A 17,677-nucleotide genomic window follows, 5' to 3' on the forward strand; every position below is an offset into this window, starting at 1 on the left:
GAGCCACCAGTCTGGACTGGGTACAGAACCTGAGGAGGGTTATCGTTCTGGTCCTGGATCAGTATCTTCACGGTCACATTACTACTCAGTGGAGGAGAGCCTCCATCCTGAGCTTTCACTTTCACTTCAATCTGATGAATTTGCTCAAAATCAAAAGAACGAACTGCACTAAGAACTCCAGTTTCAGAGTTCAGAGAAACATAAGCAGAGACTGAACTACCACTGACCTGCGTCTCCTCTAAAATATAGGAGATTCTGGCGTTTTGATTCCAATCAGAGTCTTTGGCGCTGACAGCAAATATTGAGGCTCCAGGAGAATTATTCTCTGTGATCTGAGCCAAATAGACATTCTTATCAAATAGCGGTGCATTATCGTTTACATCAGATATTTTAAGGTGTAAAGTCGTTGAACTAGATAGTGGAGGAGAACCAAAATCATTGGCCGTAATTGTTATGTTATACTCTGACACGGATTCTCGATCAAAGTATCGATCTGAGATTAAATTATAATAACTCGATAGAGATGATTCAATTTTAAATGGCACTTTACCGTCTACAGTACATTTTATTTGTCCATTTTTCTCAAAGTCGGCATCTTTTACATTCAAAATAGCAACAGTTGTACCGGGAGGAGCATCCTCAGATACCGGGCTAAAAAAAGACAGAATGTTTATGACAGGTGTGTTGTCGTTTACGTCAATCACATCCAATATCAACTTGCTTGTTCCAATGAGACCACCGTGATCCTTTGCCTCTACTCTTACTTCATATTTTCTTTCTTTTTCGAAATCTATGTCACCTGACACAGATATCACTCCAGTAATTTTATCAATACTTAAAATATGTGTTGTTACGCCTTTCATTTTTGACAAACCGTAGGTAACGCGTCCGAAAGAACCGCTATCTGCGTCGGTGGCATTTACAGTAATTATACGCGTGCCTCTAACTGTGTTTTCCTTTACATTGGTTTTATACACAGTTTGGTTAAATACTGGGACATTGTCATTAGCATCCAAAACATTAATAACAATATTAACAGTGCCAGACCTCTGCGGTGTTCCTCCGTCCACAGCGATTAACTTCAACGACAACTGTGGACTTTGCTCTCTATCCAAAGGCTTCTGTAGCATCATCTCAACATATTTGCCTCCATCGGGATTTGCATGTTGTTTCAAAATGAAATTGTCGTTTTGTGACAAAATGTAATTTTGCAACGCGTTCTGTCCTACATCAGGATCTTCTGCGCTCTGCAGTGGAAACTGTACTCCCACAGCTGCCCCCTCACTTATATCAAACATTATGGGCTCATCTCGATTTGGGAACACCGGAGCGTGGTCGTTTATATCCAAAACCTCGACCGTTATTCGGTGCAGTTCCATTGGATTTTCTAGAATCACATCAAAACTGAAGCTACACGGCGTTACGTCACCACAAAGCTGCTCTCTGTCTATTCTCTCACCCACCACTAGTATTCCTTTGTCTGTTTTCAGCTCGGTGTAGTGAACGTTTTCTCCGGACACGATACGGGCCCGCCCAGAGCGCAGTCTCTTCACATCCAACCCTAAATCCTGCGCAATGTTGCCAATAACAGAACCTTTCTTCATTTCCTCTGGTATAGAATAACGAATCTGCCCTCCTACCATTTCACCGACATAGAGCAGCAACATTAGCAGGCCAAAGTGTCGTTGTCGTCCAGAAAACAGCCGCCCTCCGCAGAATAAAGCCAAGAAATACATCCGGTTTGCCATTGCGTTAAAAAAAGACTTGAAAGATGAATGAATATCCGTTGGAAATCAAACTGAACTCTCTTCTGATTTATCGGTTCCGGCAAGAACCACCTTTAATGTCTCCTTGTTGCAATTAGATTCTGATATGTTCATCTAATCCTCGACAAACACAGACAGCCTCCTTCCCTCAGTCAGGAGGTGGGGTGAATGACGACAAACAGAACCAAAATTAATTTTAGTGGCAAACAGCGTCGCTTAGAGTCCAAATAGTGGAAGTGTGGGATTAAAAAAGAAACCAGGGTATTCTATCGCTAAAGATATACTTAATGTGTACAACTTTTCATTTTTGCTGTTATAATGTGTGAGGTGAAGTAAAGCGAGGTACATTCATTATAAGTTTTTGTATATAGGCTATAGGAAAAGTGAACAAATTAACAGTTAAAACTTCACATCGCATTGTTCTGTTGTAGAGTGAGTAATGTGTGGTAAACAGCATGAGCAAAACATAAATATAAAATATTAAATTGAATATATATATATATATATATATATGTATATATATATATATATAAAGTGACTAAAAACTAGGCAGAAAACTTCTGGAAATAAATAAGAAAAAACATACTAGTACAAACAATACTGTAACAACCTGATTTATAAGAAATTAAGCCAGAAAAATAAGTGACATTTAGGAAAAAAATAAAAACAACTCATGCAAAGACATATGTGGAAAGACAGCCATAGATATACTCCACATTTGAAAAAGCAATTATTTGATAATGACAGAGAAAAGGATTAAATATGCCATTGTATCATTACGAGTTATTCATAATCCCGAACGACTTTTTGGATTAGAAAGGGCTGAAAATGAGGAAACGTGTGTGTGGGGAAAGTTTAGCCTTTTTCTAAAGCTACGTTCAATTACTTTGACACATTATTTGAGAAAAATCCATATTAAAAGCTGTGGATAACATGCTGTTTCTTAAGTGACTGAGTGGCGCTGTCCATGGTTCTGAAGAGGTGCTAATAGAATGAGTTTTTTTTTTTACTGTTTGTAATTATATAATTCTTAGGTAACGATGTGAAATAGGTCAATAAAGGTGTGTTACCTCTAAAGGAGAGTCTGGTTCATCCAAGATGCTTTTCTCAGTGTGTATCCGCTGCATCGTCCCATCCATTATTAACACATTCTGACCTCCACCTCGGTCGAACTTAAGGTCACTCTTTCTGGAGTCAGTTGTTCTGCACATGTCGTAGTTATACATGTGAGGAATAGTTCCTGTTCCCAAAGTGTCTGAGTAACGTGGTGGATAATATGGAATCACAGGCAGACCGGAGTGATAGAGGATTCGAGACTGTCTCCATCTGTAGATCTTCACTGAGATAATAACAACTAAACACGTGATGAAGAGGAAGGAAACTACAGCCAGAGCCAACACTAAGTAAAAAGTCAGGTTGTCATTGTACTCCTTGTCGTGTTTAAAGTCAGTGAACTCAGACAGTACTTCAGAGAAACTGTCAGCCACCGCCACGTTAACAATGACTGTAGCTGAACGAGAGGGCTGTCCGTTGTCCTCCACTATAACAGTCAGTTTTTGATTGACAGGATCTTTATCAGTCACTTGGCGGATAGTTCTGATTTCTCCATTCTGTAAGCCAACTTCAAACAGAGCCCTGTCTGGGACTTTCTGGAGTTTATAGGAGAGCCAGGCATTCTGTCCAGAGTCCACATCAACAGCCACCACTTTAGAGACCAGATAGCCCACATCTGCTGAACGAGGCACCATTTCACCCACCACAGAGCCACCAGTCTGGACTGGGTACAGAACCTGAGGAGGGTTATCGTTCTGGTCCTGGATCAGTATCTTCACGGTCACATTACTACTGAGTGGAGGAGAGCCTCCATCCTGAGCTTTGACTTTCACTTCAATCTGATGAATTTGCTCAAAATCAAAAGAACGAACTGCACTAAGAACTCCAGTTTCAGAGTTCAGAGAAACATAAGCAGAGACTGAACTACCACTGACCTGCGTCTCCTCTAAAATATAGGAGATTCTGGCGTTTTGATTCCAATCAGAGTCTTTGGCGCTGACAGCAAATATTGAGGCTCCAGGAGAATTATTCTCTGTGATCTGAGCCAAATAGACATTCTTATCAAATAGCGGTGCATTATCGTTTACATCAGATATTTTAAGGTGTAAAGTCGTTGAACTAGATAGTGGAGGAGAACCAAAATCATTGGCCGTAATTGTTATGTTATACTCTGACACGGATTCTCGATCAAAGTATTGATCTGAGATTAAATTATAATAACTCGATAGAGATGATTCAATTTTAAATGGCACTTTACCGTCTACAGTACATTTTATTTGTCCATTTTTCTCAAAGTCGGCATCTTTTACATTCAAAATAGCAACAGTTGTACCGGGAGGAGCATCCTCAGATACCGGGCTAAAAAAAGACAGAATGTTTATGACAGGTGTGTTGTCGTTTACGTCAATCACATCCAATATCAACTTGCTTGTTCCAATGAGACCACCATGATCCTTTGCCTCTACTCTTACTTCATATTTTCTTTCTTTTTCGAAATCTATGTCACCTGACACAGATATCACTCCAGTAATTTTATCAATACTTAAAATATGTGTTGTTACGCCTTTCATTTTTGACAAACCGTAGGTAACGCGTCCGAAAGAACCGCTATCTGCGTCGGTGGCATTTACAGTAATTATACGCGTGCCTCTAACTGTGTTTTCCTTTACATTGGTTTTATACACAGTTTGGTTAAATACTGGGACATTGTCATTAGCATCCAAAACATTAATAACAATATTAACAGTGCCAGACCTCTGCGGTGTTCCTCCGTCCACAGCGATTAACTTCAACGACAACTGTGGACTTTGCTCTCTATCCAAAGGCTTCTGTAGCATCATCTCAACATATTTGCCTCCATCGGGATTTGCATGTTGTTTCAAAATGAAATTGTCGTTTTGTGACAAAATGTAATTTTGCAACGCGTTCTGTCCTACATCAGGATCTTCTGCGCTCTGCAGTGGAAACTGCACTCCCACAGCTGCCCCCTCACTTATATCAAACATTATGGGCTCATCTCGATTTGGGAACACCGGAGCGTGGTCGTTTATATCCAAAACCTCGACCGTTATTCGGTGCAGTTCCATTGGATTTTCTAGAATCACATCAAAACTGAAGCTACACGGAGTTACGTCACCACAAAGCTGCTCTCTGTCTATTCTCTCACCCACCACTAGTATTCCTTTGTCTGTTTTCAGCTCGGTGTAGTGAACGTTTTCTCCGGACACGATACGGGCCCGCCCAGAGCGCAGTCTCTTCAAATCCAACCCTAAATCCTGCGCAATGTTGCCAATGACAGAACCTTTCTTCATTTCCTCTGGTATAGAATAACGAATCTGTCCTCCCACCATGTTACTCACATACAACAGCAAGAACAACAATCCCATTTGGCGTCGCAGTCCAAGAGAAAGTCGCCATCGAATGAAGAAATAGGAAAAATGTCTCCGGGTTGCCATCGTATCAAAAAGAATGCCACAAAATAAAGATCCCAGTATTATCACTCAAAAATGATTCTGATATCCGTTTCAACTACAAGCACCGTCAACGTTTCCGTCACGCCTTCAGACCAGTGTATGTTCACCCAAACCGTGAAAAACACACATATCCTCCTTCATTTCGTCAGTGGGAGGACTGAAGACGACATGACAAAATAAAATGGTCAACAGCGTCGCTTAGAGTCGAAAAGATGAAGTGTAAAACTCGCGACGGGAGAACAGTGACCAGAGTTGAAAATGCATTTTTCAATACTGCGTGTTGGTATGTAGTGCAATGTTCTGTAGTTAATTAAGTGACTGGAATAAAACTAAAATATATATTAATTACATCAAAAATTAAACAATAACTAATAAATAATATTTTAATCTGCAGGGCAAAATATGCCCACTGAAACGTTTAGAAAAATCGAACCAAAGTATATTCAGTTATGAATAAAAGCAAATTACATTATAATACCACAACAGCAAGATAAAGAGAAAACAAACCCAGAAGATATGTAAAGTAGAGTCTATGCAGTGATCCCTAATGTCTTTCACCTTGAGCAACGTATCGAGTTATCAACATCATGAGGCACAAACGGGCTGAATTCTGACACTTGAATTCATTACCACCAAACTTCATTTCTACTGCTTCAAACAACAACATTAAAGCATATTCAACGTCACAACTTTTGCTTCACGTTTAAGAGAAAAAAAGAAAAGAAAAATACACCAGCAATAGTACTAAAACGTGATAGACCAGCACTGTCCATGGTACTGAAAGTCGGACTTTGAAATACAAATATTTTAAATTAGATTTTCGTTTTGTATTTTAAATGGTAAAAACACGCTTGTTGGACAAATTGAAAATGTTACCTCTAGAGGGGAGTCTAGTTCATCCAGGATGCTCTTTTCACCGTGTATCCTCTGCATCGTCCCTGTAGAACTGGGGTCCATTATTAACACATTCTGACTGACGGATCCGTCGATCTTAAGGTTACTCTTTCTGGAGTCAGTTGTTCTGCACATGTCGTAGTTATACATGTGAGGAATAGTTCCTGTTCCCAAAGTGTCTGAGTAACGTGGTGGATAATATGGAATCACAGGCAGACCGGAGTGATAGAGGATTCGAGACTGTCTCCATCTGTAGATCTTCACTGAGATAATAACAACTAAACACGTGATGAAGAGGAAGGAAACTACAGCCAGAGCCAACACTAAGTAAAAAGTCAGGTTGTCATTGTACTCCTTGTCGTGTTTAAAGTCAGTGAACTCAGACAGTACTTCAGAGAAACTGTCAGCCACCGCCACGTTAACAATGACTGTAGCTGAACGAGAGGGCTGTCCGTTGTCCTCCACTATAACAGTCAGTTTTTGATTGACAGGATCTTTATCAGTCACTTGGCGGATAGTTCTGATTTCTCCATTCTGTAAGCCAACTTCAAACAGAGCCCTGTCTGGGACTTTCTGGAGTTTATAGGAGAGCCAGGCATTCTGTCCAGAGTCCACATCAACAGCCACCACTTTAGAGACCAGATAGCCCACATCTGCTGAACGAGGCACCATTTCACCCACCACAGAGCCACCAGTCTGGACTGGGTACAGAACCTGAGGAGGGTTATCGTTCTGGTCCTGGATCAGTATCTTCACGGTCACATTACTACTCAGTGGTGGGGAGCCTGCATCCTGTGCTCTCACTATGAAGTTGAAATGTTTGATCTGTTCATAATCATAGGCTCGAACTGCACTAATGACTCCATTTTCCGCATTAACGTTAATAAAGTCAGACACCGGTGAGCCCCCAATTTCACAAGCTTCTAAAATATAAGAAACACGAGCGTTCTGATTTTCATCTGAATCTTTTGCTTTAACACTTAGTATTGACACGCCTGGTGAGTTGTTCTCTAGAATGTAAGCACTATAAACGTCCTGTGGAAATACAGGTGCGTTGTCATTGACGTCTGAAACTTTAAGATGAAACTTTCTTTTAGAGGACAGCGGAGGAGAACCTGCGTCTGAAGCGACAACAGTGATGTTAAACTCTGACAGCCGCTCACGATCTAACGCACCGTCAGTTATCACTGCAAAGTAATTCCTAACGTTGGACTTAATCTTAAAGGGAACGTTACCTTCGATCGAACACCTTATCTGACCGTTTTCTCCTGAATCAACATCCTTAACATTGATCATTCCAATGGTGGTGCCAACGGGAGAGTCTTCTGAAACAGGACTCGTGAATGACATAACGTTGATGACCGGAGCGTTATCATTCACATCGATTACATCAATTTCAACTTTGCTCGAATCCGTCAGTTCTCCCTGATCTTTAGCTTCAACCCTGAACTCAATTTTTTTGTCCTTCTCGAAATCAATCTGTTTTGCCACACAAATCTTTCCCGTATCCTCATCTATATCGACCAAATCTGCGATATCTGCCTTTAATTTTGAAATTGAATAAGTCACTTTCCCATTCAAACCGCTATCTGCATCGGTTGCGTTCACTGAAACAACGCAAGTGCCTTTTGGTGCATTTTCAATCACAGAGCCCTTGTAAACTGATTGATTAAATATTGGAGCATTGTCATTAATATCTAAAATATTGATATCAATGTTAACTGTACCGGACCTCTGTGGATTTCCACCGTCCACGGCCAACAGCTTTAGAGCCAGGCGTGGCTGCTGTTCTCGGTCTAGTGGTTTTTGAAGCACCATTTCAGCGTATTTACTGCCGCCGGGATTAACGTGTTGTTTAATAACAAAATAGTCGTTTGATGTCAAAATGTAATTCTGTAAAGCATTGACACCAACATCAGCGTCATCCGCATTCTCTAAAACAAAACGGGAACCGGTCGTGGCCATTTCGCTTATTTGAAATTCGATTTTTTTGTTTTGAAAAGTGGGAGAATTATCGTTGACGTCCATTACCTCTATGGTCACAGGGTGCAACTCCATCGGACCTTCCAGTAAAATTTCAAAGGCGAAGCTACACGGCGTCACGTCTTTGCAAAGCTGCTCTCGATCTATTCTCTCCTTCACTATCAAAGTCCCTTTGTCTGCCTTCAGCTCAGTGTACTGGATGCTGTCTCCGGTGACGATACGGGCCCGACCAGAATGAAGCCGTTTTAAATCCAAACCCAGATCCTGTGCTACGTTCCCAATAACGGATCCTATTTTCATCTCCTCGGGGATGGAATACCGGATCTGTGCGTCCGTTTGAAGAAGGAAAAACAAATTGAGGCAGACGGCTCCTTGCCATCTCCAAAGCAATCGCCATCTTACGCTTCTGCTCCGATAAGATTCTGCAAAAGCCATGTAAAAACCGCAGTGAAACCCAGCCAAGAAGGAAACAATACCAAACAGCTGGGCTAAAAATCAAAACCAAATCTGAAGGATGAATTCAGAACAACGTTAAAAATCCATAACAGCCGTTTTTCTCTGAGCACCAGCGCAAATGAGTAGTATATTCCAAAACGCAGGGATGTGGGAGGGAACAGGACAGTCACGTAATGCAAGGTTAAAATGTTTTGCAGGCAACAGCGTCACTTAGAGGATAAAGTATGAAACTAGGAAAATACATTAAACAGGGAGATTTTTCTTCTCCACTTTCGTTTTGGAGAAGACAGAATAAGAATGTGTTTCAGGATGCACAATTTATTTAGATATCTGCCAAACACTTATAATAATAATAATAATAATTATTATTATTATTATTATTTTAAAAGATTCATTTTCAAGTTAATTTATTAACTAAGGGTATAAATAATTCGTATTTTGTTGCATTATAGTGGTCTAAATAGTCACTGATAAAACTGTCCCTTAAATTGAAAAAAAAAAACAGGATAAAATTAAATTAAATTAACTGATAAAACTGTCCCTAAAATAGAAAAAACAGGATAAAATTAAATTAAATTATAAAAACCATGAAACAGACATTGAGTCATTCATTCTTTCTAAATTATTTACTCTATATTTGGAATTGGATCAACTTCAAGGAACATAATTGAAACAGACGACAAAGCTACATCTTCAGCACCATGGACAGAGACAGAGCAAAAAAACAACCTTTACTTCTAAAGACAAAGCACTGCGGTTTGTATATATAATTATCAAGGGTAACTTTATCAATGGTTCACTTATAAAGAGAACTCACCAGAGTTGACGTGTAGGACAATACAGATGTATCTTCTTTAATCTGCTGATTTTCATTTCCAGTTCCGTCCACACTTAGCAAACTTTGACAAATGGGCGGCATAAATTTAGTGTCACTCTTTCTGGAGTCAGTTGTTCTGCACATATCGTAGTTGTACATGTGAGGAATAGTTCCTGTTCCCAGAGTGTCAGAGTAACGTGGTGGATAATATGGAATCACAGGCAGACCGGAGTGATACAGGATTCGAGACTGTCTCCATCTGTAGATCTTCACTGAGATGATAACAACTAAACACGTGATGAAGAGGAAGGAAACTACAGCCAGAGCCAACACTAAGTAAAAAGTCAGGTTGTCATTGTACTCCTTGTCGTGTTTAAAGTCAGTGAACTCAGACAGTACTTCAGAGAAACTGTCAGCCACCGCCACGTTAACAATGACTGTAGCTGAACGAGAGGGCTGTCCGTTGTCCTCCACTATAACAGTCAGTTTTTGATTGACAGGATCTTTATCAGTCACTTGGCGGATAGTTCTGATTTCTCCATTCTGTAAGCCAACTTCAAACAGAGCCCTGTCTGGGACTTTCTGGAGTTTATAGGAGAGCCAGGCATTCTGTCCAGAGTCCACATCAACAGCCACCACTTTAGAGACCAGATAGCCCACATCTGCTGAACGAGGCACCATTTCACCCACCACAGAGCCACCAGTCTGGACTGGGTACAGAACCTGAGGAGGGTTATCGTTCTGGTCCTGGATCAGTATCTTCACGGTCACATTACTACTGAGTGGAGGAGAGCCTCCATCCTGAGCTTTGACGTGTATTGTGTAGTATTTGGTTTGTTCATAGTCAAGTGAACGCAAAGCCTGAATCACGCCACTTTCCGTGTTAATTGAGAAATAGGAAGACGCCGGGTGTCCACTAATCTCACTGTCGACAAGAAAATAAGATATGCGTGCGTTTTGACCCTGATCTCGATCCGTGGCATGGAGCCGCAACACAGAGACACCAGGTGAATTGTTTTCTAATAGTTGTGTATTAAAAATACTTTGACTAAAAGCCGGGGGGTTGTCATTCACGTCAGTCACTTCTAAAAATACAGTTTTACTACTCAGTAATGCAGGTACTCCCTCATCTGTGGCTGTAAGTGTGATATTATACTCGGAACATTTTTCTCTGTCCAGGTCATGCTGCGTGATCAACGTGTAATAATTTCTAAGCGACGATTTAATAGTGAAGGGAAGATTGCCATCTATACTTAAATGCACCTGCCCGTTTTTATCAGAATCTTTATCTTGGACGCCAATCAACGCCACAACAGTACCAGGAGCAGAATCCTCTGAAATCTTCCCAGAGTATGAAGCCAAAGTGATCACTGGTCTGTTATCATTCACATCTATTATCTCAATGACCAATTTACTTGCGCCCGCCACACCCCATGGATCCTTTGCTTGAAGGTTTATTTCATAGTATGGCGTTATTTCGTAATCTATATCACCAGCGAGTTTAACCTCACCCGTGTGAGCATTTATGTCGAAGGGACAGGGAGAATCGTCCCCGATGTGAGTAAAAAAGTATGTGACGTTGCCGTTATAACCCTGATCCAGATCAACAGCACTGACTCTAGCAATGACCGCACCGCGCAAAACGTTCTCCAAGACAGAAGCTTTGTATGTGGACTGCGTAAAAACTGGACCGTTGTCGTTTGCGTCCAGAACCGTGACGTGTATCTTTACTGTTCCGGATCTCTGCGGCTCGCCCCCATCTACAGCCGTTAAAACGAACGTGTGCTGGCTTTGCTCCTCTCGGTCCAAGCCAGTCTGCAGCATCATTTCCGCGTATTTACTCCCATCTGCTCTTGTGTGCGGTTTGAGAACAAAGTATTTATTTGCTTTAAGAGAGTAACTCTGCAGAGAGTTTACTCCCACATCAGGATCAACTGCGCTATCGAGCAAAAATACAGTCCCGGTGGGCATCGACTCACTAATGTTTAGATTGATTTCCTTTTTGGGGAATGCGGGGGCATGGTCGTTTACATCTTGTATTTCGATCGTGATGGAGAATAATTCGAGTGGATCTTCCAGGACGATTTCTAAACTGAAGCTACACGGTGATTTCTTAGCGCACATTTTTTCCCTGTCGATTCTTTCAAAGACAACAATGTGCCCTTTGTTCTGGTTAAGCGCAACATACTGGTTGTTGTCGTCGACAACCAGTCTGGCTCGACCCGACACCAACCTTTTAACATCCAATCCCAGGTCTTTCGCGACGTCTCCAACAAAATGTCCCTTTCTCATCTCCTCCGGAATGGAGTAACGAATTTGAGCACTAACCGTAGAAAAAACGACCAGAAGCAAAATGGAGACGATGGAGTCCATTCTCACGCCATTGCCTCGCAGAGTATCCATTTAAAAAAATGTGTATTAAAATAGAAGTCGATATCCGTTATTTGTAAAGTGCTGACTAATTCCAGACGGTGGTAAAATGTCTAATCCATACACTGCAACAGTCTACAAAGCTGAACCTTATTGAAAATATAAGCACAAAAGGCAGCGTCTATATCATGTAGAATGGGCTGTGACTTTGTCTCTTCATAGGGTTCATCAAGTGAATGCGAATATTAAGCTTAGGCAACAGCACCGCCAGCAGGTACTAAGTTGAAAAGACCGACACACGATCAGAATTTCACTTCATCCCACGCCTTAAATGCAGAGCTCTCTCTGCCCGGTCAATTCTACAGCAAAATACAACCACAAAAGCTAAGAATGTTTGTCGTTCATTTGCAATAGAGACAATGCTTAAAAAAAGTTAATAACACACACGGATAGATTAGATAAACAGATCAGAAAGATGTGATGGTATTCGGGGTAGAGCGGGGGAAGAACGTACTGAGAGATACATTGGTCATAAACATAATTAAGCTAATTTGTGAATAAAGTTAGTGTGAAAACATAACATGTTGTTGATGTTGGTGATGTGGTCGTGTGCAACACTCTAATCAGGTGCTAACAAAGAAGGGGGAGGAAATAAAGTGGAACATGTCTTACCTTTTTGATCCAATTGCAGGTCCAGATCATGTCGTGCATTAAAAGAAAAAAGATGAAATGCACAATTAGATTAAATACTATACATTAATATTATAGACATATTATAGACAACTTAAATAAAGTTATGGTTTTTGAATCAATGTCTCCCTTTGTCTGAAATCATGACGAATTTAACACAGAGATACAAAGACAAATACCATAAGTTTTTTTCTGACGTACTGCGGCTGCTATAACTTGCACAAAAGTACATTAGGATAAACATTATATAATGACAAAACACACAGAATATTTTTTCAGTGTAAAATGTATGTAAAAAAGTGTAAAAATCCGACCAACATATATATATATATATATATGTGTGTATATATATATATGTGTGTGTGTGTGTATATATATTCTTAAATTGTATTACTGAAACAAAAACATAGACTGGGAGACATTTATCCGATTAAAGAGCAATGAATAATATTTTTATAAATTACTAAAATCATTGATGTATTCAAGTATTATATGCATCAATTACACATTTAGTCATTTAAGAAATCATTTAAAAAGTTAATAATTGCATAAAAGAAGAGCCTTTGTTGTCATGTATTTTTACGGCTTTTAAGTTAATGCACAAAAAAGCATACCGACAATTATAAAAATATGAATATTAGGAAAAGTAAATTACGTTATGTAAACACATCTATGAACTGGTCCTTTTTTATTAACTGTAGTAATAAAACTAAATAATTAATCATTGCTCTAGGTAAAAACAAAAACAAAAAACAAAACATCCCCCTCCTTTATTTCTCTCCTATTCCCATCCTCTCTCTTTTTTTCTCAGCTGCGACCCACTTTCACTGACACAGAGCCAGACTGAGTCAGGGATTATTAAACAGCGTCACCAAGTGACTGGGATGATTATTACAGCCACGCTGAGAACAGCATCAAACAAGATCAAACACAGTGAAATAATAAATGTATATTTGCTGCATTGATTGTATTGTCGATACAAATTCATGAGCCACTTCACAACCACTGGGGGGTGTAGATCATTTTCAAATCGTCCCTGCCTTTTACACTGAGGCCATTATAATGTGTTAAGAGGTGATGATCACAACCAAAGACACTCACTATTCTACACACACTAAGGTAACAGGTCTGCCCTGTGTGACACAAAGTAGAACAAACTGACAAAACATGTAAAAAAAAAAAAAAAAGAAAAAAATGCCTAGTTTTGTCTATGTTTTCCCAATCCTCACAGATTAGTAACTAAATAATGCTCACAAAGACGCTCGGACATACACTCAGCTGAAATGACCTGAATAAGTCTATGTCAGACACCTGTTCATCACATAACATGTAAGAACATGTCAACAGGAGTAATGAGCTACAAAATATGTCTATTTGAATGTACTGTAAGCTTTTGTTGACATTTACACAAATGGATATAAGGAAGTACAGACAAAGTGAAAGATGATATGATATAAAAGTTTATAAAAAAGAAAAAAAATATTTAACACAATACATGTGAAACTCAAGATTGAATTTTAATGGTGCAAAGAAACATGGCTAGACTGCAGTTTGACCATGACTGGTGTTGAGCTGAAAGAATCGACAGGGAAGAAAGAAAAACAACTATTTTAATGCATTTTTTTTGTTTAACATGATAGACATAAAATGACAAGATGAAAAAAAAAACGCAAATGCCAATTTGAAACCTGCTCGATTCTACTTTAGTACACAGACACACACACATGCACACAACAGCTGGAAATCTGATAGCACAATGGTACACCCATCAGCCATCATACTGAAGACTTTTAGGCCAAGTATATATATATATATATATATATATATATATATATTTTTTTTTTCAAATGAATTAATTGTTTTTTTATGTTTTTTTTTCAAATGTATTAATTGATTTTTTATGTTGTTTTTACTCATACCTCTGCAACACTCTCCAAGTCTGAAAAGGCATCAACAAAATCACTGGGACTTTTCCTCAGAGTCTGGTCAGCAGGCAGTGTGTTGTCGTTGTAAGACGTCACGAATTTAAAGTCACTGGTTCTAGAACCTGTTGTCAGGTAGGCGTCATAATTGTAGGTGCTGCGTAAAGTTCCTGTGCCGTCAACATCTGAGTAATTAGGAGGAAGATAAGCGCTGGGGATGGCGACTGCTCCATCAAACAACAGTCTGGGTTTGTTTCTGCGACAGAACCTCACACCCAGGACGATGATGATGAAGGTCAAGAAGAAGGTGGACACAGACACCAGTGCAATGATCAGGTAAAAAGTCAGTTTCGAATTAGTTCCGTCATTAGAAATGTCTTTAAGTTCCGTCACTTCAGCCAAGTTATCAGAAATAATCAAATACATGGAGCAGGTGGCAGAGAGAGGGGGCTGTCCGTTATCTTTCACTGCAACAACAAGGTTCTGTTTCATGCTGTCAGATTCAGAAATGTCCCTCTGTGTCCTGATCTCTCCACTGTGGACACCAATAGTGAAAAGTCCTGGATCAGTAGATGAAACTATTTGATAGGACAGCCAGGCGTTCTGTCCAGAGTCTGCGTCCACTGCTATCACTTTGGACACCAGAGAACCTCCGTGTGCAGCTTTAGGAACTAACTCTGTCATGAAGGAGTTTCTATCTGAGGAGGGATACAATATCTGAGGAGAGTTGTCATTCACATCTGATATAAATACACTGACAGTCACGTTGCTGCTCAGTGGAGGAGAACCGTTGTCTCTGGCCATGACGTTGACTTTAAAGTTCTTAAACTGTTCATAGTCAAATGACCTCACAGCGTGGATCACACCTGTGTCTCCGTTAACTGACAGGTAGGAGGAGACTGAGGCACCGTTCACTTCACCAGGTAACAGAGAATAAATCACTGTACCGTTCTGTCTCCAGTCAGGGTCTCGAGCAGTAACTGAACATAAAGTGGAGCCAGGTTTGTTATTTTCAGTCACATATGCGCTGTAGGACTGTTCCTCAAACACAGGTGGGTTGTCGTTGATGTCAGCTACAGATAAGTGAACAGTTTTAGAGGAGGACAGAGGAGGAGAGCCCTCGTCAGTAGCACTGATTGTAATGTTGTAATCAGACACTAGTTCACGGTCCAGTTGTCCTGTGGTCACCAGAGAATAATAGTTTTTAATGGAAGGAACTAATTTAAAAGGAACATTTTGCTGAATGGAACAGCGGACCTTTTGGTTATTATCAGAATCTGCATCCTGTACATTAATGATGCCCACCTCTGTACCAGGTGATGTGTTCTCTGGAATGGCATTTGTCAGAGATTTCAAGTTAATTACAGGGGGGTTGTCATTTACATCACTGATAGAAACGATAACCTTGGCATAAGATGAAAGTCCTAACCCATCTTTAGCCTTCACTCTTATTTCAAATGCTGAAGTAGTTTCATAGTCAACAGCGCCAATTACTTTAATTTTACCCTGTTTGTTGTCAATACTAAATATTTTCTTTACTTCTTTAGTAACATGTTCAAAATCATAGGTCACGTCTCCATTCACTCCCTCATCTGCATCAGTCGCACTAACAGTGACCACTACAGTGTCTACAGGAGAGTTTTCAGGCAGACTGGCTTTATAAACGGCCTGGCTGAACACTGGGGCGTTATCATTAGCATCCAGCACAGTGACGTGTATAACGACGGTACCTGATCTCGGAGGAGAGCCTCCATCTAAAGCTGTTAGGACTAAATTTATTTCTTCTTGTTTTTCACGATCGAGCTCTTTGTCAAGAACGAGCTCGACCGTGTTTGTATTTTCTGCCAAAATGAAATTTTCATTCTTCTTCAGGTTGTACTGTTGAACTGAATTATGTCCTACATCCGCATCGTGCGCCTCCCCAAGCACAAAACGAGCCCCTCTCACTGCCGACTCCCGAATTTCAATATTGATAATTCCTTCATTGAATTGGGGTGAATTATCATTAATGTCTTGAATATGAAGATTGATCCGTTGTAGCTCCAGAGGATTCTCCAACACCAGCTCATATTTTAGAACGCACGAAGCCTTGTCGCCACAAAGCACCTCTCTGTCAATCCTGTCAGCAACAATCAGATCCCCGTTGTTCAGGTTAATGTCACAGTAACGTTTATCAGACTCATCGGTGTCAATGCGGGCTTTTCTGTTAGAGAGTGCTCCCGGTTCCAGCCCCAGATCCTTCGCTATATTTCCAATAACCGATCCTCGTTTCATCTCCTCGGGAAAAGAGAAGCTGATATCTCCACAGACGAGGCGCACAATCAGACAGAAACAAAAGAAAAAATGTCGGTAAGAAAAAGTATTTTTCGAATCCATTCTTCTTTGTGAGTAACAGAGTTCAGAAAAAGCAGAGACGCGACGATTCAGCTTTAATACACGATGCAAACTGCGATTTCAGGGAGATGACGGTGGGAGTACAGGAGTCATGGGCTGACAAATGTCCAAAACCTGGTAAACAGCGCCACCGTGAGTTAAATTTGAATACCTAAATATTATAAATGATTTACTTTTAGTTTAGTTTGATCCGAGTTACTGTGCGTCTGTATTTAAATAAAATAAATTGTAATCTTTAACCAGTGCTGCAGCTTCAATACTCTGATAAACGTTTTATCAGAAGAGAATAAAACGTATTATTAATACTATAATGATATTATCAATAAAAAAGTTTGAAACAAGTAACAAATAAAGTTTGACTTATTCATCATTTATGTGATGAATGTGTTGATTGGCACAAATTTAAATTATACGTCTTCACTTTTTTCTAGTTATAAAATTGTCTTTTACAATTCCCCATCATAACTAAAATATCTACACGCAGGTGATCTAAATTTAAAATTACCTTCTAAAAATTGTGCATAAAAATCAGTGTAAACTTTATACCTGCTGTAACCAAAGGAGTGAGCTCCTCAAACTGCAGTATAAATGATGCAGTTTGAGAACACAGTTAAAATCAAGAATATACACCAAAACATAATACAAAGCAGAGGTCCACAAGCAATGGGTGTAAAAGTTGCCTAATGATGTATATTTGACTTATCACATATAGAAAGTGGAGACAGATTTTGGGAAAGATCCAGAGATAAAAAACGAATTAAATAAGATATTAACAAATTGAGGAGTGAAAGTAGAAAAATAAATCCTCAAATACACAGACATCAGTGAAGATATCTAAAGAAACATTTAGAAAGAAAA

The 17,677-nt window shown here is 39.8% G+C and overlaps 1 protein-coding gene across 16 annotated transcripts in view; it reads right to left on the reverse strand.

Annotated features, from left to right (window-relative positions):
- The window catches only part of LOC103390856 (protocadherin gamma-C5-like), a 130,303-nt gene that overhangs the window by 97,245 nt on the left and 15,381 nt on the right, over nucleotides 1–17,677 (reverse strand). Inside the window, exon 1 of one of the 16 annotated variants that reach the window (XM_025063436.1) lies at nucleotides 14,423–17,285. The exons of 3 other annotated variants lie outside the window; for them this stretch is intronic. In XM_025063436.1, the coding sequence (XP_024919204.1) occupies nucleotides 14,423–16,801 (2,379 nt within the window). In that variant the 5' untranslated portion in view covers nucleotides 16,802–17,285. Of the gene's footprint in view, nucleotides 1–29; nucleotides 2,232–2,836; nucleotides 6,139–6,169; nucleotides 8,983–9,443; nucleotides 12,616–14,422; nucleotides 17,286–17,677 lie in introns of those variants that run through there. 12 more of the 16 variants (XM_025063446.1, XM_025063421.1, XM_025063438.1 and 9 more) reach the window with 12 other exon arrangements.

This window comes from Cynoglossus semilaevis, chromosome 15 (genome assembly GCF_000523025.1).
Source record: "Cynoglossus semilaevis isolate Cse_v1.0 chromosome 15, Cse_v1.0, whole genome shotgun sequence".
Taxonomy (NCBI): domain Eukaryota; kingdom Metazoa; phylum Chordata; class Actinopteri; order Pleuronectiformes; family Cynoglossidae; genus Cynoglossus; species Cynoglossus semilaevis.